Below are 24,870 nucleotides of genomic sequence, written 5' to 3' on the forward strand. Positions count from 1 at the left end.
GTCACTCACTTCTGTACTTTGAAAAGGGGTTTCCTATAGGAAGTCTCTAAATTTCATCTCAGAGTCTGCTGCAAAGAGTTTGAATGGATTGGTGCTTTAGAGGATTTTTCTAATTAGTATCTTTTAGCCTTAAACGCTGCTAAAGAGCAGTTTTCAATGAAGTTGAAAACAAAGTCCAAATCTGTCCCTAGTTGCTGTGGAAATAGGGAATACCCCATTCTGATACAGTGGAGCCTGGAGTAAAAATTTATGGATGTAATATAATTGTCCTTTTCCACTGACCATCTGAATATTTGAATTCCTGTTTGATGTGCCAACACATAAACTTCAAACATTTTTAAATTCTAGGAAAAAAACCTGAAATTCTAGACTAATAACTTAATCAGTAACTAAAACTATTTAAGATATGATTTAACTAAGATTAAAGATGTCAATCATTTTTTCCCAATATATGACAATATAAAAATAGGTTACCTCTCTTTTAATATTAAAGCTCCTACACTAAGTTTTTTTTCCTCAGCCAAATCTTAAAAATTCATGTCATAAAATTGCATTTATCTCTACAAAAAAAGTGCTGAATGTATTTAAACAGGATAGTATCGTTAGTAAAAGAAAAATTATTTCATATTTCTTTTGATAAAGATATTCCAATGAATGTATCTTAGGTATTAGCAAGAAAATTAACAGAAATTGGTGCTTAAAAATTTAGACCTTGTTCCAGCAAAGATTCACACATGTCATTTGCTTTGTACAGCTCTGCATCCCATGACAACCATCTGAAGGCTGATTATTGGTATGGTTTGTGTCTGAGTCTACTAAATGCTCATGAAATGAAAAGAAGATTTTTCAGTGAATTACTTGCAGTGAACAAAAATTTAGTACATTCACCAGAATGTCAGAGCTTGGATTAATAGTACTGAAATGAGCACAAGTTTTCTTTCTTTCCTCAGAAAGCATCATACCACAGAAGCAGAGAGCTAAAATTATAGGAGACAATCAGCAGTATCCAACATAATTATACTCTGTCATTCCAAAAAAGATTATTGTCCTCTGCCCTGGTCTACATTATAGAAATAACTAACATAACCTGTAGTTGATAGATTTTGGAGGTTCTACAGCAGTTTAATTCTGTCTAGTGGGATATTTAAATTTTTAATGGCCAAGCTACATTCTAATGCTATGAATATCACAGATAATCAAGCACAACGTTCAGTTCATGTCATTTAGGCACATGGATGCCTTTAAAAATGTATGCCTTTAAAAATGGTGCTTTCTTGAAGAGGTGTAAAGCATTATAGTGCTTTATTAGCTGCTGTAGGTCAAGATGTTTTTCACATCTAGAATTTGATAATGCAAACACGTTGTAGCACTTGTTGGTTTTTCCTAACCATGATTTTCTATTCATTGCTCAGTCTCCCCCTGAGATGTCCTTCCTTGCAACAACAGAAAAGTTCTTTCAAGAGGAAGAGAAACACGCAAGAGAATTTGAAGAACGTTTAAATTCACACATTGAAGAGCTGCAAAGATATTCTGAAAATACTCTAAAAAAATATGCCAGGATGCAGCAAAACAGGCATACTTAAGCCAGTCACACAATTAAGAAAAGCAAACCAAGTAATCACCCATGAGTTCCTTAGAACTAAAATCTGCAACTAGCTGCTTAATGTATTTAGGCACATTGCCAATAGCATGTATTTGTAACACCAAGTTTTCAAGAAAATCATCATTCTCCTACAGATTTAAGTATATTGTAACTTGACTATATGACAAAATAAACTCTGAACATATTCTAAAATATACAGGTGGGTTTTGCACAGTTAAATTGTGTGCAGTAGAGACCCTCTTGCAGCACTGTAAATTAAGATACTTAAAATTCTGTAATGTACAAAGGGCCAATAAGTGGAATTATTCCCTTGAAATTAGAATCAACGAAGACAAATTCTCTAGATTGTACAGAAAAATAATAAAGGCCTTCAACCATGTCTCAGCTCCTGGCATGAAAAGCGTATCTATGCTCTGGTGATTCTTTGCTGTGGAAATAGCCCCTGGGCCTCTGGAAATGCTGGTCTGTGAGAAGAACATTAAAAGACCAAGCACATGTTTTGAAGCCACCCATACTTCCCCTTTTACCAGACCGATAGACTTCTGCCAGGGGCAGAACCTGATCTCAGGCACTTTACATTAAGACTTTACAATTTTTAAAACCTGTGTTCAAAAGCATCTATTTTGGATTGAACTTTTCTAACCATGTTGGCTTGTTGTTTAACTGTATTGGAACAATGAGGAAAAACTTCAACTTCAGACAATATGTGATCAGTCTTAGGTAAGGGCCTAAATTCTTCACATTTTCCTACAGGAAAACATTATATAACCAAGCAGAGTTAATTCAACTACATGTGCCGAAAATCTGCATAATATTGAGATTCCTTTTATTTGCAATTCACACTGAATTCTATTGCTGTGCAAGCGAAACAGAAATTACAGACACTGTTGATGAACCACCAATTTCAGTGAATGAGATACTGAAGAACTGCTTTCCACCATATACTGTTGCCAACTTCCTGGGAAAATCTGGATAAAAATAATACCAAGCTGTCAAACTGCTCCAGTTTGTGAGTAAAAGAAGTCTCATTAATATTCAGGACCATGGCTAAAATGTAAATTGTTTTTCAATTCTATATTTCCACTAAGACAAAATACACTACATCATACTTACACAAAATACCAAGATTTTAAATACCACTTTGGCTCAGCTTGCAGTAAAATGAGCAATGAAGATGAGGACATCAAAGAACCTTTTACAGGAAAATTCAGGAAAATTACTAGACTCAGCTGGAGGAACAAGAACTGAATAAAAAGATGACAGAAGGACATCTGATCAATCTAAATATATAAGTACCCTCAGGTTAGGGGGAGATGCAGTTTTAAAAGAATTAATGAAGAAATTCAGAAACCTCTGAAAATAAAGCTAAATTTTAAACTGGGAGAGATCTGTATAAGCAAAAAGATAGCAAAATACTGCCTTTCAGAAGAGCAAAATAAATAGCCAGTTAGCCAGAGTCTTTTGCCACTCTCAGATTCAAACATACAAGATGACAGTCTGCTCCAGATCTTCAAAGAAATGTGTATGTCTGCCTCCAGTTTAGGCATGAGGACACCACTCAAGGTTAGATCTGTGAGATGATGCAGAATGAGTGAATGAAATAATCAAAAATGGGTACGATTTTTTTTTTTTCTAAAGCTTTTTAAGCTACTAATTTTGGCTGATAAAATACCAGAGTTAGTTTCAGTTTGGCTTTTGTGCAATGCCATATAATAAACTGCCTGTGAGAAACACTGAAAACTGTGAAGTACCTGTATCTGAACAGCCTACTTGTTACTGTTATTGCCTGCTCAGAGAGCATTGTGCCACAAATGTGCTGAAACACGATGGATCAAGGTGCCATTTTTTATAACACCTACTAACCAGAAAGTTTGTCCTTCTCTTTCTCAACCAAACAGCAAAAGTTGCTCATCTGACAATTCCCAATTTAAATGAAACCATTGTTGCCATAGTATAGAAACCACTGGTTTGAATACTTTAGTTACATTAAAAGGCAGAAACTCAAACGAGCAGGTGAGAGGTTTCTGAAGGAAGATATATCTTCCTGATGTTAACCTGATGTTATACCAAAAAAACTTTTTAATGATGGACAGCAGAAATAATAAAGACTGAGAAATTACTCATTTATGGACAGGGGTTGGACATGGATGTATATTGTTAAAAAAGGAATAATCAGAAGGGTTCAAGGCTGTGAATTCCTCAAAGCATGAATAAAAATGAAAAAAAAAAAGTATTAATCATTAGGCTCATTTGACAAGACAAGGTGCAATCTTCAGGAGCTGCAAATTGCCCAAAAAATACAGAAGATTTCTATTCTACTTTGTGAATAGTGAGGCAATGGAAAATTTTTATAAGCTGCTGGACTTTGATGATTTTTCAAAGCTGTACTGAAAAGCAATTTTTTGGCTCCCAGTTGAAAGACTTGTTTTAAATACAAAGAACAATGGTTCAGGCTGCCACCAGCTTGTTGGTTTTTTTTTTTTGGCTGAAGGAAAAACAGAGGTCAAATGCACGCAGTTGCCAACATGTTTCATCAAGATGTAATTTTGAAATAGTTGGTGGCATAAGAGCTGCCAGAGCATTGCTGTCCAATTCACTTCCCAAAACTTTCTCTGAGGGGGGATGAAACAGCAGTTACTGAATACTAAATAGCCATTTGAAGTGGCTCACATTAAAGTTGGATATGTAGCGCATTTTCTTCCATTTCTTATTCTCTCATGTATGGGAAATTTAGGAGTATAAGAATGGAAGAGTGTCAGGCAGTGGGTACTCTGAGCCAATGTGGAGAGGAATGCAAACTGCAGCAGCAAAACACAGTGCCAAATGAACCCAAAAACGAACAATCACAGGCATGGCTCTCTTGCTTTTCCAATGGGTAGACTTAAACCAACGGCCAATAAATCTGTGTTGTGATCAGAGACAGTAGAGGAAGTGCCTAACCCCCCAGCGTCACTATTCTGGCTTTATTGTAGTGGAACTGGTTCTAATTCCTGGTTTAACAGCGCTGCAACAGCGCACAGAATAAAGCCCACCAGCACTTAATAATTCCAAGCTCAACTAAACACCACCAGTAGGAATGAGAAGGAAGCCATCAACAGAGACTGCTGAATGCATGAGCCAGGTGACTGCACATCTATGGTCTGTCCTGCCAGCCACCAAAGCCTGGATTACACAGCCAGCTCAGGTATGTGATCAACTCCTCCCACTCCTGCTGCCCTCTGCTCCTGCGTCTCCCACAGACTCAACAGCTGGCAGAGTGCACTGGGGAGAAGGTCCTTAGCTTGTATCAATCCTCTCTGGCTTTACAACCTACAACAGCTAATTACATCATTCACAATCTTTTTTTCTCCCCATTCAATTCCATTCAAAATAGCTATCCACTAGATTTTACACACAAACTGCCTTGCGCTAGGAAAATCTGGGGTTTTTTTTCTCTCACACAGCTTCTGCTGAGAAAATGCTAGGTTAAGCAGTGTTCATTGGAGTTGGATAAACCAATGTGGGAACTGTGTGTTGTTTTTCCCCTCACTGTGGGGATCAGATCTCAAAGTTCACTGTGTTGGAGTTACTCTTTAATCACATGGACGCCTTCAAATCCATAAATAGGCTGTAATTTAATGTACTGCTAGTGGATTGAGCAATGCCCCTAGACTGTGATATGCTGCATTCCTGTGTCCCTTCCTAAACCAACAGATCAATCTGTTTCTTTCACCTCTTCCACAGCTAGAGGAGTGTTCAAAGCCGTACATGATCCATCTGGGCACTGAACGTAAACGGTCTGAAAAAAGAACAGCGCATCTTCTCTGGTGTGTGCATTTAAACTGAACATCAGTGAATAAGTAAATATTTTCTTGTAGATGGATTGAAACATGAGACCAGGAGCCAATCTCTCTGAGCTCTTAAAATACGTGTAGTTCTTCCTTCAGACCACAGGCAGTGCCACTGGCTTCTCTCACCTGGCTGTGGGGAGCTGGGGCCATATGTGTAAGGCAGCTGGGCATTTTACCCACTGCAAGAATACTTGACACGATTGCTTTGTTTTCTTAGTACTTTGCAGACATTTATACAACTCCATTCAAACCTTGATGTTTAAGTATTTGACTCAGATTTGATCTATGCTTTGAAAAATCAGGTTTAAAAAACTGCTTCTATAACTTGATCTATCAGAAGGCAATGGCAGGTTTTTAATGACTTCACTTGATAATGAGCACTCTTGGAAATCATAAGACACTGCTGAAGAAGTGTCTCAGCATGAGTTTTCTGGAAAATGCTTGTAATAAATCATTCAATTTTGCCCACAAGCTACTGTATGCTGGGAAAAGGTTTGAAACCCTATTTCTAAGACATTTTTGAAGGCAACTGACAGTTGGAGCAATACATACAGTTAAAAAAACAGAGGCACTGTTACACCTTCAGCTGAGAAGCTCAAACAAGTTGACATTTGGGCAACCACCATTTATTTATTTCCCTATTATTACTCAGTGATTTTTGACAGCTTCTGTCTGCAGAGGCGTCATACCTTTTTTCCAAATCCACATTCTCATATTCAATACTAGTAAAAGGGAATTTGGTAGAAAATGTCAAAATCCAACTTTATTGTTTACTAGAGAAAAAATACTGGGTTTTTTTAAAATTGAACTGTGAAATCAATTCCAGCTTCTATATAAGGAACTACTTAAGGAACCATTCAGAAAGTGTAACACTATTTTCCTCTCAATTAGCACTCTGTAAAATTGCACATTCCAGAGAATTTAAATACACACCTTTAATTAGCTATAGGTTCATATTAATAGACATTTGTCTCTGAAAATATTATTACTGTGACCTGAAGAATTTACAGATGACAAGACATAAAGGAAGGGCATAAGAAAAAGTAGCAGAAATGTAACATCTCATTAGAGGAGTAATCATAAATGTTATCTAGCCCAACTGACGTTTTACCTATTTAGTTGTTACCAGCCAGTTCATCAGTTCATTGCTCTTATGTCACAGACTCAACTCTTGCAGAAAATGAAGCTGGGACAAAACCACATAAGGACTCTGAACAATTTTGGGGAAGGCTCTCTGAATTTTAAAATCACTGCCTGGGCTCATAAAAAAACTTTGCAGGTAGAAGAAACTGAAATAAGCTACTACTCAGAGATGGGGAAGTCACAGGAACTTCATTAGAGCCATCACAAAGTATTACAGAACAAGAAGGGTCAGAAATCCCTGGTTAAGAATCTATGAAGAGGATGATGAGGAGGAATCTGTGCAAGAGGTTATCAAAAACTGCACTTCTATTCTAGACACCCAAGACACCAAATACTCTGCAGGACATGCATATTTAAATTGCACACACTTTTGGTCACTTGCTCAGGCACAAATTTTATTCAAGCTGAACAGCACAGTTGAAAAAGGTGCAAACTACCAGAGCTCCACTGCAGCCATCCCTGACTGAGGATAAAATAAAAATAGGACAAGGATTTGGTGCCTAGGAGAACAGAAACAGCTGGGAGATGACAGACTAAGCAATTACCGTTAGAGATTCATCATTTGAGAGCTCCCCAGCTGAAGGAAGCGGTCGTCAGTGCAAAGCACAGATAATTTCAGTGTCAGCACACGGCCCACTGAGCACAGGGGTTTGCCAGCAGACTTCCCGCTGGCCGCTCCGCGGGTAAACGCTCTTGCAGTCAGACTACGCTGGCCATGCTGTCTGTGCAGCTCATTGTGCAGATATCCCAACTATGATGCAAGCTGCGGGGGGGAACAACCTCACAGTTCATCCAAACTCTTTCTTTAGGTTTTAGTAAACTTTGTATTTCAAAATCATCTCGGTCTTCAGGGCCAGTTTTATTCTCGACACTCCCAACAGCAGTAGCGTCGTGTCAGGAGCCACGGCCACCCTCGCACCGTCAGGTATCTGCATCGTTCCCAGTGGAGCTGGTTTATAGCCAGCCATAGGCTCACCCTGCTGTGTGAATATGGGCCTTAGGGCAAAGTACACTGCAAGGACCTGCATTTGCTCACCTGAAATGTGGTGGGTTTTTTTGGTTTTTTTTTTTTTTTTTTTTTTTTTTTTTTTTTTGTTTGTTTGTTTGTTTGTTTGTTTGTTTGTTTTTTTTTTGTAAAGCAACTTTGGGAGGCAGCAGTATTCTGCAAAGGAGCAGTACATGGAGGTGATGCAGGAAACACAGCCCCCTCTTTCACTGGCACCTCAGTGAAGAGTGCTGCTGACTTCACTGGGACTATGCCTTAGCCAAAAGACTACACATGAGGGAAAGACTCAAGGGGTCTTTAACTTTCAGCACAGAAATACTTCCTGCCATGCACCAGTGCATCAGAGCATCACATTCTTCCTTGTTTGGCCTGCATTTAAGCAGCAGTGAGGAGTTCTCAATCTCCTTCCTCAAAATCTTCTGAAGGTTAATGCCTATTGAGTGCCTTAAAATACTTGAATAAGAAAGGGCTGTAGTAGAATACAGGGTCATTGAGGCATTTTGATGAGAATTTGTAGCTTAATTTCCTAGAATTAAACTGCCCAACCTGTGCTCACAGGTTCCTTCCAATGACGGGATGGGGACCAAAGTTACACTGTTACTTCTCCCTTCTTAATAAAACAAATAATCAAGGTTTTGTATGCAAAACCACCTTTTTATTGCCACTTACACATTATCAAATAATGAACATTCAGATAAGCAACTATCTGTGTTTATGTAGTTTGTTATTAGTTACTTCACCATAACCTGGCAGAATCTCCCTGTCCAAATTCTGTAAGATTCCATCCAGCAGGTCCTGAAGTATTCACTTTGCATGTTGGCATTTCACACCAAAAAGAAATTCTTTTTGAGTGAACTATATAGTGGTTGATGAAAAAAATATTACACAATGTAGGCGCTCACAATGTCACTTTTTTTTTTTTTGCAAAATAATTTGAAGATTCCAAGTAAGACTTCTTTTATTCAAAAAATAAATATATCCTTTCTGAATCAAAGCACTTCATATGACATTAAGTACAAAGAAGAAATGTACTTCTTTGGAAGTTCTGAAATAGACATACAAGAGCTCATGGGAGCAACATTATCTGTAAGAGTGATAAAAGCTGAAAGCTGATTTTTTACAAATTTATAGCAGAACACGATTTCCTTTTACAATATAGAGCTTCAAACAGCTTTACGAAAAACACCATTTTTAAAAGTCTGAAAGGCACATAACTGGACCATAAAACGTACTGGCACATTCACTAATACGTTTTATGTTACATTCCTAAAGAGAATCTGTGGGACTCTAGCCAAGAGAAAGACTGAAAATACCAGCAAGATCCTTTGCAAAGTACTAAAAGAGTGGCAGAGAGTTCCTTTTGGCTCTTGGTAAAATTAATATCCCAAAGCTAGAGAGTCTGAAAAGCTGCATCATTCAGTTGTATTGGGACGAGTCGCTACATAAACAAACACAACAATCAGCAGTACTACGACAGCCAGTGTGGGAAGCACCACGGTGGTGATCTGTTGCCGGGCCTCTTGCATTGCCTGTTTTCTCTCCTTTTTATCTTTGGAGGTCTCTTTTTTGGGTTTTCCTCTAAGCTGCCTCATCCTCCTCTTTGGATCTTTCTTTTGCTGAAATATAAGTGGAACAGCAGAAGATTGTTCAAGGTCTTTTTAAACAAGAGGCTGAAGAATTCTTTTTCTGCAGAGTGGTTGGCTGTGCAAGAAACTGCAAAAGAAAGAAAACAATTCTTTTGAGCAAGATCTACACATATTCCAGTCACTAAAAACATTTGCAGCTTCACTTGGTAAATATTTCATCCAATGGACACCAATGCAGCTTCTTTCAAGGAAACAGAATCATGGAGTTCAGCTCATCCACACAACACTTTCCCCATAAAAACCAGAGCAGTTCATCATGGCGTGTAACAATCCAAGAACCCTGAACTTGTATTGTACTCTGTTAAGCCAGAAACAAAGCTCAGCACCTATATTTTATCCTCCAAGACAAACAAGGTAACACAGCTAAAGACTTAATGAAAATAATCTGAATTAGTCTTGCATGAACAGAGGTTCCAGCTGCCCTTGGAGGAGGCAGGAAAAGAGGGTCCCTGCTCAGGGGCTGTGGCTCCCACAAACTTGCAGAACAAGGAGGGGCAAGCACACACCCTGACACATGCATTTATCGTCCACAACAGGTATTTATTGCCATAAAGGGACTCCAACAGGAAGAAATGGGGAGAAAGAGCTGCTTAATTTAATACTTCTGGTTCTGCTGCCACACAGCAAAGTCTAAATCATAACATGACTCAGTACTGTCACTCTTATTGCAGCTGACTTTGACAATTGAAAAGAAGCCCAAGTGATAACGAGTGTGCTAACAAACCACTGGTGTAGACAAGGAGTCATCAATAAAGTAGAAAATAGTTGTTCTAAAGAATCTCCTAGACAAATTTTAAATATAGAAGTATCTACAAAATGAGATTAACAAAAACACAACACAGTATGAAAGCCTCTCTGAAATGAGAGTTAGTAGGGGCATAGTATTTCCATACCCAAAGTTTTTTTGCCCCTGAGCTGCCTGGAGCTGTGCAATTCTCTGACTGCTCAGCAAGGGTGGATGCCAGCCATTGGCTACATTCTTCACCACCACATCCCCCAGTTCTGCCATGGCACAACACCTGGACACAGGCCACATGTAAATAAACACAGATTTGGAGGGCAATAATTACTGGTATCAAATACTGAGTTGAACTGAAATAAATTATGAACTCAGGTTTTTCCATCACTCTAATATACTCAGAATAAAATGTATGTAGAAATTAGTGGGTTATTGCAACTTCCTCTTTTCTTTCCCTCTTCTTAATATCAAAATCTAAAGATGACTTTAATGTGCTACTGTAGGTGAGGAGCATATATCAACAAGCAAAGGTGCAAAGCTCAGTTCACCCCAGACATGACTTCCTCTTGATGTGTCATCTCTGGCTGATGCTACAAGTTGTCTTATGACTACTTTTTTGAAATCCAGTAAGAAGTTTCACTGAGAGTGAGATGCTTTCTTTTGGTGTTACCACTCAATCTCATTCGTCAGCCTGATCACAAAAGCAAAACAGAACTAAAAACACTCACAAAACAAGAATCCTCACCTAGAGGTTATGTGCAGCTACAAAGGACTTTTCATCCTTTCGCACAGGTAACAACCTGCATGCTGTGACTCTCATCCAGGCAATTACTTTGCATCATTTAAGGTACAATGTAGAATAACTCTGCTAAATTTGGACTGATAGAAGTGACCAGATTATCACAGCAAGCCTGTGGTACTAGAAAACCAGCAACAAGGCAAAGAATCAATACTTCTGGCTTTATATGGTCCATCCTGGATGCACTCTAAACAAATAAACAAAACCAAAACAACCATAAAAAACTCCAATCCCAACACAAACAAAAGGCTCAAGCATGAAAAGATCACAGTGTTCAGCTGGATTCATCAATTCTATATCCGCTGCCTATACATCTTTCAGGAAGTTGTTTTCTGATCATAAACTGAGCAAATTCAGCTTGCAGTCTGAGTCAAACCCTTCATTTTGGTTTTGATAGGGTACAAAAGGAGAATTTTGGTGCCTAGGATATTTTTCAAAAGAGGAAACAATAAAATACAAGTCTTAAAAAGAATCAATTCCTTCTGCACGGTACAGCATTAGAATCAAAATATGAAACCGATTTAGAGACCGGAAGTGGTCAATGAACTTCACGATGGAGAGGCAAACAGGAATTGGATGGCACAACTACACACAACATCCTGTTCCCATCTTTTAATCAAATGGGCTGTGTAATTTCTAAACTTCCATAATTTTCTTCTCAGCAAATCTTCAACTCTTCCTGACTCAGGGAGGAGCTCTTGATATATACCACCTGCAAACCATGGGTTTCTGGTGTGGTGGTGTTATCACTTCCCTAACTCCTGAATTTCCTCTGGGGCAAAACAAATTTTTTACCCCTTCTGTTTCAATTCCCTCTCCTGCTCTGCTCACAAGATTTATTACCAAACTCTAGAAAAACTACTATGCAAAATAGAGTTTTACATTTGTCCTTTGGGATAATTAGCCAAGCAGAGCATTTCAGGCTGTATTTTGGTATTATTTTCTGTTTCCACTGTTAATGTATGTCTGCAGGTTTTGTATCTAGATTACCCAAGACCCAAGAAGTGATGGACAGTAAAAGACTCTGGGACTTTCTGAGTACCACAGCAACAAAGAGGAGTTGCCATGAAATCAATCTCTCTAACATTAAATGTGTCTTGCTCTGTGCAGCATCACTTACTACCCAGACACTAAAAACATCAGGATGTTTTTTTTAAGTCTCTTTTGAATGAATATTTCATTCTGAAGCAGAATTATACCAAGTTAATTACATACACTGGCTATCATCTGACAGCTTAGAACAGAAAGCCTTCCCACAAACGTCATCACCACTTGAATTGCAAGCTGACACTCTCCAGTTTGGGAACCTGGCATCAATCTCCAAATACGTATCCAGTAGACCACGTTACTTGGCTTTGCTACTGGCAGAGATGGACTCACACAGAAACTGACCCAGAGTTTTCAGAGAAATGAGCCTTAGGCTTCATCTTAACTGAACCATAAAATGGAAGTGGTGAATCTCTGCAAGTTGCTGCCAGGGTCCTGCTGCCACCAGGTGCCCAGCCATGACTGCCAGGAATGGACAGTTGCTGCAAGAGACAGCACTTTCCCACAGGAAAAGTCCAGGATATTGTAGATTCTGCTATGTTCATCCTGGAATGAAACAGCCCTGAAAAACCAGTGTTCAGCTGGATTTGAGGGAACTCCACAGCCCATGTTGTACAAGCACATTCAGAGTGCTTTACACTGACTGCCAAGCCTCTTACCAGCCCCCCTGGACTTCACTGACTACTAAAATTATGGGAAGAAAGAAACAGATCCATAAAGCACATCAACACAGTGACAGGGGCAGGATTACAACATTAGGTCTTCTTCCCTGTGGCGTGCACAGTCCATGAGGACAAATTATCTGACATTACTAAGTTACATCCTCCCTCAGCCAGCAACCACCCTGCTTGTGCTCTGGGAAGGCTGAATGCCAGTGAAGACAGGAAGGAAGTAATACAGCACTGGGATAGGTGTAATTAACAGTCTCATTAGCACTGCTCATTTAAAACATCTCAGAGCAAGCCACTATCAAAAGGTCAATGAGAAAGTGATGTCCCACAGGTACTTCAGTCTTGTGCAAAGTCGAGCCTTGGACCAGCTGCAAAAGAACTGGAATCTCACCTTTCCTCCTCAGACAGAAGGTGAGTCTCCTTTCCATGCCAGACTCCCCTGAACAGGGGAGGGCTCACTGCCACAGGCTGCACACATCCCATCCTCCTGAGGCTACTTCCCATGGGTCTTAACTGCTCAACTGGCCCAAACATCTGGCAAGGAGGAAAGTGATCACCAAACTGGTTCAACTACTGCCTTAACTGGAAAGCCAGCAACTCCCTCAGCTGGGACACAAGCAGAACATCAACAGAAGGGATTAACACTCTAGCAAAAGTGGCATACCTGCAGTCCACAACACTGTGACAGCAGCCTGGCAGTAGCCACCTTACTTTTATCAATTTTGAAATTTAAAATTCAATAATAAAATTGCATGGGGTGATGAGGTTATTTTTAAGTTCACTATAGCAAAGTTTCCCCCAAAAGCAGAAACCTGCTGGTTAGAAAGAAACAATCTTGATTGCCAAGTAAAGGAAATGAGTGTTGACTTGGTAAAGTTGTTTTAAACGCCCATCTCACAAAGCCTATCCCAGCTTGATACTGAAGAGCTAAGGTTTCCAGGAGAAAAAAAACAGTAAAAAAATTCAGGCTACTGAGGAGAAAACTAAAGGTAACATTCTTCATCATTCTTCATCGTTCATTGTTCTTCAACATAACACAAATTCACTAATTTAGTATTCTGGGTTGCCTACTAGAGCAATTACATGCCTCTTTGCCCATCATCAGCATTCCTTTTTATATACAAAAGTGTTCTTCATTCTGTCTTCTGTGTTAAGTTACTCTGCACTGTTTCTGCAGAGCTAATGTCAAAAACATGAATTGGTGGACTGAGTCACTGAAGTCACTCATACCAATGTTTAAGTATTTGACAGCATCTTAGACCAAGTCAATTGTGGCTAAGCAGGAATAATTTTATACCAGAATGCTGTAGTGGAACCCAACTGATATCCTTCAAAATATACCAACAAACTTCCTACCACATCTATGCCAGTCTGTCATCTCCTTTTTTTGGTAAAATTAACCCTGAGCTTCAGTAATCTGCAGTTAAAAGCTCCTCACACCACACAAGGCTATTCCTGTGAGTCTTGAACAGCAGCCTCAACTCAGGCTAGACCACTGCTCATGGAGTATTGCAAATTTGCATCTCTTTCCACATGCAACACATGCACAAAAGATTTTATCTGCACTTAGGGTAATTGTATATCTTGATGTCTAAAGAACCTATTATCACCAACCTCACAGCATGAATGTATTAACCATGTTAAACTGACAAATTTTTCTCCAAATCCAAAATTACAAGTGTATCCAAGCCAATTTGGCTCAACCTGGCTTTATGATCCTGCTATTGACACTGCAACATTCCGGGAACAACAAAACAACTTGAAATTCAAACAAATAATCTGACAGGAATTAATTTTTATAATTTAAATTTTCCCTTAGGGGTATGGATGTTATGGAGACATTAAAAATAAAATCAAACAACAAACTAGCAGACAATCTGGACACACAGTATTCAGACTGCCTGCCAGCAGTTGGAAAAAAGGACATAAAACATCTAAGCAGACAATTCTCTTCAGATTATTTGAGCATTAAAAAGCCTCCAAACCAGTAGTTCCCAATCACCAAGACACACCAGCATCAGAGTTGAGAAGAAGCCAAACCAATAAACTTATCAGCTTGTTACTTATGTTTGTTGCTGGGCTGATTACTTCACGGTCATGCAGCCAGAGCTGCTGCGTGGAGGCTGGAAGAACCATTGGACCCAAGAGCTGAAAAGAGGAGGTAGGGACTCTACTCCAAGGGCAAGAAGAAGCCTGGCCAGCAGGGAACCACAGCTCAGCACTGTGTGGTCATTCAAATAGGAGCACTCCCCATCCTCATGACTAAGACCATCCCTTCCACCAGAGAAACAGGACTGTTCCTTGAGTGCTGCAGAAGCCCCAGGCCATGGCACAGCGTCCTCTCCTTGCACTGTCCCAGCAGAACGGACACGTGGGCTCTGTTTAGCCAGAGCAGCAGGACAGGGCCTCCGACACACAAAGGTAATCCATCTTACCTCACAGAACTTCAGCTCCCTGCAGCTGAGGCACTGACTGCTACAAAGGGACAGCAGCTTCTGACAGAGCAGAAGGAACCCTGATGTGCTGTCCCACCCAGCATGGGGAGCCCAAAACCCGCAAGTCAGCTAAGTAATACCATTCTTATTTCCATCCTTAACAAAAGTGGGGTCTAAGCAACAGAGACGCTTTATTTCCTAGCTTTGAAACCAGGCAAATGTTTTGGGGTTTTTTAACAAATGACTGAACTGAATGTAATACTGTTACACAAACCATGGGTACTATTTAATAAAGGACAAGTCTTATTTTAAGCTACCACACAGAATCACAGAATTACACAATCAACTGTATTGGAAAAGGTCTCTGAGATGATCAAGTCCAGCCTGTGACCAGAGATCATCATGTCAAATAGACCATAGCACTAATTGCCACGTCCAGTCTTACCTTAAACACCTCCAGGGACTGTGACTCTGCCTCCCTGGGCAGCCCATTCTAATGTCTAATCACCCTTTCTCTGAAGAAATTCTTCCTACTGTCCAACCTGAACCTCTCCTGGTGCAGCTTAACACTCTGTCCTCTTGTCCTGTCACTGGTTGTCTGGGAGAAGACTAAAACCTCTTTTCAGGTAGCTGTAGAGAGTGATAAGGTCACCCCCTGAGCCTCCTCTTCTCCAGGCTTCTTCTCCATGGAACGCAGATTTATTTTTTTTATCATTACTTCATAACTGATTTTACCTTGCGGTGACATACCGCATTTTGGATGGGGAAATTTCCTTCCTGAAATTCTAAGGTCTGGTCATTGCAGGACCAGCATCATCAGTAAGGTCACCAATTTCTAAGGTGATTTGGCCAGATTAGACATGCAGCTAAATGGGAATTTTGAAAAGTATTTCAGTAGGAGTCTGGAACAGATGTACAAGCAGGAATACTGGTACATGGAGCTCTAGATGAGGTCTCCAGAGAGTACAGTTCTGGAGAGTATGCAGCCTTTCCATCCACCAAGGTCCGACATTATTTTACCTCACATTTTAGTTCTGGCAGATATGTAAAAAATAACAACCCTCGCATCTTCTCTGGAGAACATGTTCATCACTTAATGTGGCCACTATGCAGGAAGAACTTGCAGCAGCACTTGGACCGGTTTGCAATTCACCTCCCACACAGAGACAAGCTAAACCTGCCCGTGTTTGTCTCAGACCCATTAGGCACCCAGTGCCTTGCAAGACTGGCTCTATGGAGGAGGCTTTTTGGGGAGAAAAAAAGGCAAAAAAGCTTGACTTTAACAGTTTTTAGGCAACTGCAGTAGTAAATGTCCAGCAATATTTCCATCACATTCAAGCACAATTATTACACTTCATTTTTAACACTAAAAGTAAAATTATAGTTTTAAAAAAAAATCTTCATTATTTGACTGGTTCTATGTAATCACTTTTGTGAGTGACAGAGCAAAGATTTGCTAATTTGACTATGAGTTCTGAACCCTAAAGACTGGGCCTGTCCAAAGGATTAGCAAAACACTTCAATCCTAGTCACATCCTCCATCCCTCTGCCAAACCTCCCCAGACAACCCACTCTGAACAACACAAAAGTGATTCCATGACAAAGTGAATATTCCAGCTACAGGAGAGCTTCTTATGGTACTGGAGCAGAGTTCTGTGCAACCACTAAAGAGGGGAACTTATTATCAACTGCATAAAATACCCCAATTTTTAATTTGTACAAGCCATCCCCTAATAAAACAAGCAATGACTGCAGCAACAGCCAAAAAAAAACTTTCCTTCTCCATGATCATTCCTTTTAAACTGAAGCTGCACAGAAGAATTGATGCATACCTGAAGATAGTGCTTGCAGTGCTAAATCTGGGATCCTGTCTTTCAGTGGCACTGTCATGATTTCAGAGTCTGCTAAAAATGAAGAAAAGCATTAAGAGAAAAATTTTTGCTCTGTGAAAAATGGATTTTCACGTTACAGCATGAGGCCAATTCTTAATATCATAAAAATTTACCTCAGTCTATTTGACTGTAGCAAGGAATTACAATTAGCAAATAAAAAGAACCCTGTTTTCAAGGGTGAAAGCTTTTAATTATACACAGAGCAGTATGGAACTATTAAGATTCTCTTTGAAGTCAGTTTAACATTATTTTTTAGTGAGAGGTGGTGGCTTTTTTTTCTAAAGCTGAATTGACCCATCATTACTGCAACATCACATTTACTGTAAATGCAGCTTTGAGAGTCTCCAAACTATTCACAGCATTTGGAAAATGAAAACCATCACTGAATGCTGCCAGAAAGTCAGAGAGAGCAAGGCCACCAAAGCAGAAAGCTATTTCTGTATGATTCTCACAATTCTAAGGACTTGGGTATAGCAAGCAATCTCCATTAGAAACAAAGAGCCGTGGATCTCTGCATTTGGGGAGGCATTGTTAAACAGAGGCCAGGTGACCTGCAGTGCCATCCTATCTGCCCTGAATGCAGCAAAGAAACCGAGCAGAATGCAATTAAAACAAAATAAGTAAATAGGCAAGTTCTTTTGCTCCATGAACAGGTGGATAAATAACCTGTATTTTTCCTGGTAGAGAACCAACATCAAGACAACTTTTCCAACAGGCAGTCCAATGAAGAAATACAACTAATGTTTACTGAAAACACAAGAAAAATAAACGTGAAGTTTCTGCCACTGCATGAATTAAATTCCTAGGGGAGGCTGTAAAAGAAGAGCTTGGCATTCTGCATCTCCACAGCTACAGATGATTTTGCACATAAATGCAGTAAACCACAACGTCTAACATATGACTTGGTATTATGTGTTTGCTCAGCTGTTTTCATAAAAGGTAATTTTCTCAGCTGTTCCTGACAAGGCTCCTTTGGATACAAAACATTTATCTTTCCAGTATATTTACATAAATTCAGTCAGTTTGTAAACAGCTACACCAAATAAATAAAAACTTAGTCACTGGTGTCAGAGCTCCTCAAAATTTAAGTGCTGCTTTCCCAGACCAACCTTTGGCATCTGCCAGACGGGGCAGCAACAGGAATCTGGTGTGAAAACAATGTTTCTGTTTTCCAGTTCAGCTGCGTCAGCCCATTCTGATCTCTAGGGTCACTGCTCATACCTTAAGCTGAACTGTCACCAGAGGGTAGCAGCGCTCATCTTCTGAAATGACAATGACCTGGATGAGAAACACACTTTTCCTATATGAGGTCTGGTTGTTGCTTCCCCTGTTCGAACTAAGGGGTTCCCAATACAGTCAGTCACTCTGTGAGACAGCATCACTATAAACGCCTTTGAGACAGATCCCCGAGGCACGTGCCAGGCACAATGCCAACAAGTCCGAAGCCTGATGTTACAGTTTTGTAATGCAAACAGGAGAGTTGAGGGACTGTCACTGCTTTTCATTACAATTCTACTGTCTTTAAAACTTTGGCACTGAAAGGCTAGTCCAGGCTAAAGATTGGCAGGCAGAAAATCCTTGCCCACAGCAAGCAAGGACGGAATATTAAATCTAAAACCACAGAAACCACAGAGGCAAGAGCTGAGCCTGGGCGGCAGGTGTGTCTGTGTACATCTGTGTGTGCATTGGAGAGGGGAAGGATGCAGGACAGAAGAGAAAAGCTGGAAGAACAGTCCAAGACAGCACAAATCTAGAACATCCAGAAATGTGTATTTCCTGACTACAAGACAATCTGTGTATGCTGGATCAGAACTATTTGTGAAACAGTTTGTTTCTTCAGAAGGCACAAAGGGAAATCTCGCTCTTCTAGCTCAAACATACAGAACTATCTGGCACAGGAATATGCAAGATGGACGTGCACGCACCTGGGCTCCTGAAATCCCCCAGACAGTCCCACAGGGGAAAATGGACAGCACTGCACTGACAAAAGCACTTACCATTTTATTCTATACAGTATCTTAGAGGTATTCACAGATTTAAAGCAATCCTGATGCAATGTCAGAACACACTGAATGAGGGATTCACATCTCAAACTCATCCCCTTTGGGGCCTGTCTGAAGTTCTGGTTTTTCAAGCTTTTCTTGGCATGGATAGTTTTTCAGTAGGAGGCTGAGGAAAGACTGCTGGCAACATGCCTGTCTCTCCCTGCTTCTACATGTGACAGGGAAAGACTGCATGACACTGGAGAGTCAACCCAAATACAATCTATGAAGTGGGTACCTGTTATTCCCCTCCTTACTCATCTTCCAAGCTTTATTTTAGAGCTTATGCAGTGCTACCATTTGGCAGATTTCATTCCCACCTCTGTTGCTTTATACACACGCATTTCATCTGGATAATCAAGTTATCAATGAATGAAATAAATGCCTCCACTTTACACTGGACAAGCACTACAGTTTTAGCTAGAGCTCTTCCCCCAGCAGCCAGAAATCTACACCTTTCCCAAATTCCTTTCAGTTGCAGAAATGTTCTCAACATCAGTGTGAAAATAATGCAATCAGGACACCTTTTTTTTGAAGGGGGATGGGGGGAGGAAAGATAAGAACTGAGACTTGCAACACAGGATGGGTGGGGAAGTTTTTCTTCCTACTACTGGTCTCAGTAAAATCTCATTCTGTTTACTCCCCAGCTTAAACCTGAAGTCTTATTACATTTCACTAAACAATCCCACATTATAATAAAGCAGTCGGCTTTCCTGCCATGATTGATAGACTTTGCAATTATTTAAGGGGAAGACACATAATTACATACAGCTAGATTAGGCTGATCAAATCCCTGTTAGTGTCTGTCAATATACACACAATAAGACAGTGTGACATTAATGTAAACTAATTTAAATGCAGAAAGTTTAATTAAGACTTAATAAAATTACAAACAGAAAGAAGGTTTTGCACATTCTTACCAAAGGGAATTGCTCAGCAAAGCCACCTTATAAACACAAACCTGTTTTGCCTGATCAGCTCTGCAACACTGATTCTTGCACCACCTATTTATTTATATATTCTTACTTACAGTTCTACTGCCAAGACCTTCCCCAGCTCAAAACCTTGGAAGCAAAAACAAATGCTGTGGAGCCATGTGTGTAAGAGAGTCCATTATGAACAAGCCCAGGTAGTCAGAGAAGGATGTCTCAGAAGTTCCTCTACAACACTCAGCAAGTAATTATTGATCAGTACCACAGTTCAACACAGTACAGTACAAGTGACCTCCTTTTAAAGCACTTACCCAGACCAAAACATCACCTCCCCCTATGCAACACTAGCCACATTCACCCCTCTCATTTAGTCCTGTACAGCCTCCTTTTCCACTCGGGTTGTTTTTAAAGCAATCTGCTATATTCACAGCATCATTCTCAGAGTCACCAGTGATACAGGATACTGCATTAACCCTAGTAAGCTTAGTGCAAGACTAAGCTTCACTCCCTGCTGCATTGTTCCAAGGGTAGTCATGCTTGTGCACTGCCTTAGTTGTCCTTTTCCTGCAACTCCTAAGGACATGGTTGCAATGATTTCCTAATTATAGCTAAAATACACTGAATGCTTGGTGTGGCCCTTTGTGTAAGCCCATGCATGCAGGGCCAGGGAGATCTGGGTAGGGATGCCAGAAGTCCAGTTGTCTACACACGTTCCCTTTCCCCCTTCACAAAGTGATAATGACTTGTTCTACATATGCATGTTATCACAATTTCCAGCCCAGATGTCCTTGCTGTTTCGGTGCCAGGCATTTTCCAAGACAGGGACCCAACAGGAAGGGTGCAGGAGCAACTGTGACACTGCAGACCTTCCCTCCACCATCAAGGATGCCTGTGCTTTGTTACTAAAAAGTACGATAGCAAATCTTACACAGAGCATTTCACTCCTCCCCAACACACTTATTTTCCCATGCTAAGATTTCCTGGTATGCTCCCTGCCAAATTAAATCAATTTGAGTATCTTGTTAAAGAAAAAAAACATTGCAGATTTTGATCTATTTTTATTAGTCTGCCAGTTGAGCCTGTTGCTCTGATCTGGTTTACTTGATGATTCCTTAGCTGCTATGCTTAGCTACTTCTCTGTGGAGACCCTACAGTATTTCAAGAATATTAGAAAGTTCTGAGTAAGATACATGGCCTTATCCAAAAACACTGCAAAAATTCTGAACGAGTTCAGAATGTTCACAAACATGAATATTTCCTGCAGAATTAGGTCTTGTCAGCTGGGGGAAGAGGAAGAGGGAAACAAGGAAAAACCTGAGAAATCTAAGTGCTAGAAAGGATTACAGTGCAATCACCTGGAAAATATATTAAAACTCAATACCATCTTAAAACTGATGAAAAAAAATAAGCCCTCATGTGTTCAATCACATCCCTCCAAAAGCTCTTGGCCAACCTCTCCATGTTAGAGACAAATCACTGTTAGATAACCTTTTCTGAACAAGTCTATCGTTTATTCTAGTTTATGTTCTGTTTCCTTTGGCAGCACAGCTATTTAAGTCATCCTTCTAATCCAGAGCCTATGGTAATTTTTCTTTTCTGTTCTAGGGCAATTCTTCAAAGCATCATAAAGGCAAATTTAATAAGCACCTCAGTTTGTATTGCTTTCTATTTATAATACTGCAAGCACCTGCTGCTGCTGAGATCTAAGCACATATCTATCTATCTTACTCTGCATAGACTGATTCGGATTAATCTTAATAGTTTCATATTTTAAAGCAATTTCAAGAAATATTGCTCCAAGCTGCTGGGTGGATTGGTTGTGGGTTTTTTTTTTTCCTCTTTGGGGTGTTGCTTTCTTGGTAGGTTTGGTGTCTTCTTTTCCTTCAGTGTTTTTTGTTGTTTTTTTTTTGTTTGTTTTTTTTTTTTTAATTCATATTGTGGTACCCCCTATTTTTATTAAGATACTGCTGACCAGCTCTTAAAAACACAACTCATTTTGCTTCCTTGTTTAAACCAGCCACATTTGATATGTGTATTATATATATATATTTATCATTTTACTGGAGTACTTAGTAGATCCCTCTTGTCAATTTAACACCAGGCACTGAACAATCAAACCAAGTTACTCCTGGAACCCCAGCAGTGGAAGTCAAGTCAGCACTGGAGTTCATGGATGGTTTTGGAAGCTGTGCACATGCAGGGAATGAGCATTTAAAGGTTCATACCATGATCCAATACGTGCAGGGTTTGAATCACGTATTATTTGACCTTCTCTCAAAAGAGGGATATATTAGTTTTTAATCTTATCCAAGTGCTTGCAAACATAAGTGACAGCTAAGGCTACACAGTACAGAAGTTAAGTCCTATGTCTGACCTTTCGAGAGGGGCTGAGGAATCATGTCCTTAGGCACCTCTTCAGAGCCTGTCTTCCACAGCTTACAGACAGAATATTAATGGCTGCACTCTGGGCTGTGGACATCCTGGTATCTACAACATCCAACAACAACTGCTCTTGCTGTTATTTCATTTGACAAGATGACAGATAGGAAGTTTAATGCAATGGGGGGAAAGGAAGAAAAAAGTTATGATGCAGTGCAAGTAGGTGAGCAAGATAATGAAGCTCAGACAGAAAGCACAGGAGAGTCCCCTTAATGTGCAGGGAAAAAAAAAACAACAACAAAATTAAAACAAAGACAAACCAGCACACAGAAGAAAAGCTGCATGGAAGTAAAATAAAGACTGAAAGAAGTGGATGGAAGAGTCCATCCACCAAAGAAGACCAACATCAGTGATGGGTCTCACTTCTGCACTGTGTGTCTTTGCTTTTAGTGGCTGACAGCTGAGGTTCATATTTCTCATCCATCTCCTGCCTATGTATTTAGGTGTGATGGAGCAGCCTCCTCCACAACCTGTCGGGAGACCTCATGGAAGACTTCACAGGATACTCTGCAGATAATTTAATCTCAAGAGCGACACTCATTCCCATAAAGTCCTACTCCAGAGGGGCTGTGCTATGTGACTCCCTGCAGTATATAATATGGGCTTTACAAGGAAGGATTTTAAGTATTCCCATTAAAAACACACCTCTTTAGCAACAAAACAGAGTCTGATTGCTGTTTTTATTCACCCCAATCATGGCAAGATTGTTGTTAGCTTCATGACAAAATCATGCTCATGAATATGTAAAACAATGTTTCCAAACCTGTTTTTAACTGCATTTGTTGGAAAATTAAGCAAATGGAAAGGCTCAGAGACAGGAAACATCATTGTAAGATAATCAGTAGTATGCTCTCCTCTTATTTATCAACAACAAAAGCCAATATAGACATTATCTTGGGAATCCATGGATTTTTAAATTTTCTCTTAACATGATGATACAGATTTCCTCAGAAAATAAACGAGGCACAGGGAGACCTTGCATGTGATTTATAAAGAAGAGATGCCATTTATCCTTCAGCTTCTGGCTGTGTATTCCAAATTACTGTCCCACAACATCTGTAACCTTCATGTGTTCTCATCTTCTTTCACAATTACTTCTTATCATGTGCAGAGGTCTTGAACTTTTGTAACAGCTATCCTGAGTAAATCAGCTATAAACAGACATGCTATTGATACTCCAAGCCAACAGCTAATCATGATTTCTAGTCTTTCAAGCAAATAGGACAACTTAAAATGGCAAACATTGCTCTATCTACTCATCCATAAATTAGGAGTGACAATTGCAGATTATTACTCATTCACTCAGAGCGTTTGTTTGGCCCTGAGAGAACTGGCTTTATTCCAAGAGCTGGCAAACACTGGTTAATATACATGTAAATGTTTTATTTTTCTTGGAGTAGGCAATTTCACAAAATGAAATACCGAATTAAAGATGACCTCAGTTCTTCTGCTGATGCCTGTCTCAGATGCAGTGCTGCTGGAAGCCTTTGCAAGCTTTTTCCACACCAAGTCAACAGGGAAAAAGACACCTTTTCTTTTCAAAGTGAGACAATTTCACTGTGGAAACATGAAAGCTTTTATATAAATATTAATCACCACATTTGTCCTGGAGTTAAGCGGATGAAGACTGGCTTATATAAGGCCGCAGTACTGACTTGAAAATAGTGAGATGTACTGAAATGGTTCTGCAAATACTGCTCCAAATAAGCTGTTCCTCTATACAAGAACTGTGGTGCAAGGAGTAGATTAGTGACCCCAATATTTAATTTGAGGGTACTATAAAATAGCACTTCACTCCTGAGAGTGAAGAAGGGGAATTTTGTCCTTTGAATTCCTGATGTAAGTGTAGAGAAAAGGAAAATGTTAATTTCCTCCAAACTGCAACTAATTTGAATGGGGAAGAAGAGACCAGACTAAGAAAGGAATAGAGGCTCAACAAAGAGCGGGGAATAAACTAAATATCTGAGCAGAAAACCCAGCAGTGGTTTAACAGATCCTCTTACTAACCAGACCAAAATCTAAATATTCAAAATAATACCAAGTGTACTGTACCCATACTCTTGACCATGAATCTCCAAAACCCAAGAGAATCAACAAGCTCATTCGAGGTGAGGACAGTATACACCACCTCCAGCAGGACTCTGAGAACCATCTTTTTCCTACAAACGGCTGGAGGTATCAGATCTGCTTACTCCTCCTATGATATAGGCCATCAGCCATTGCTTACGCCTCTTTCCCACAGAGAAGTGAGATTTCTTTTCACAAATCAACCAAGTTTTGAAACTAGAACTACAACTACAAAGCAGATTTCTGAGAAGGGGAAGAGAGAAGCATAACCTCTTATTTACTCTGCTGTACCATAGGTATCACCTCACTTTCCTTGAGGGTACACTGAAGTTTCGATCAGTTGAGGATGCCAAAAATAGTTCAAAATTGTTCATAAACCTAAACAGAAGTGACACAGTATTAATGTATTTCACAATAGCAAGTATAGAATGAAGTACAAAATAAGGTACAAAGCATGACTGAGATCACAGTGATTTGAGGGAACCCACAAGCAGAGAGCATACAACAATTAAGAAACCCCCAGCTATCAAGACAGTGGCAGTCTAAATTCACCTCCTCTGACTGAAAGGAATAGAAGAT

The 24,870-nt window shown here is 39.8% G+C and overlaps 1 protein-coding gene and 1 long non-coding RNA gene across 4 annotated transcripts in view; one reads left to right on the forward strand and one right to left on the reverse strand.

Annotated features, from left to right (window-relative positions):
- Nucleotides 1-1,982, forward strand: part of DEUP1 (deuterosome assembly protein 1) — a 41,479-nt gene extending 39,497 nt beyond the window's left edge. For both annotated transcript variants that reach the window (XM_053971755.1, XM_053971757.1), the window contains one exon: nucleotides 1,413-1,982. In XM_053971755.1, coding sequence (XP_053827730.1) covers nucleotides 1,413-1,583 — 171 coding nt within the window. In that variant the 3' untranslated portion in view covers nucleotides 1,584-1,982. The remainder of the gene's footprint in view (nucleotides 1-1,412) is intronic.
- Nucleotides 1,983-8,215: 6,233 nt separating this feature from the next.
- Nucleotides 8,216-24,870, reverse strand: part of LOC128804193 (uncharacterized) — a 28,581-nt gene continuing 11,926 nt past the window's right edge. For both annotated transcript variants that reach the window (XR_008435965.1, XR_008435966.1), the window contains exon 2: nucleotides 8,216-9,295. This is a non-coding gene — a long non-coding RNA (uncharacterized LOC128804193). The remainder of the gene's footprint in view (nucleotides 9,296-24,870) is intronic.

The sequence above is a fragment of the Vidua macroura genome, chromosome 2 (assembly GCF_024509145.1).
Source record: "Vidua macroura isolate BioBank_ID:100142 chromosome 2, ASM2450914v1, whole genome shotgun sequence".
NCBI classification, from domain to species: Eukaryota; Metazoa; Chordata; class Aves; order Passeriformes; family Viduidae; genus Vidua; species Vidua macroura.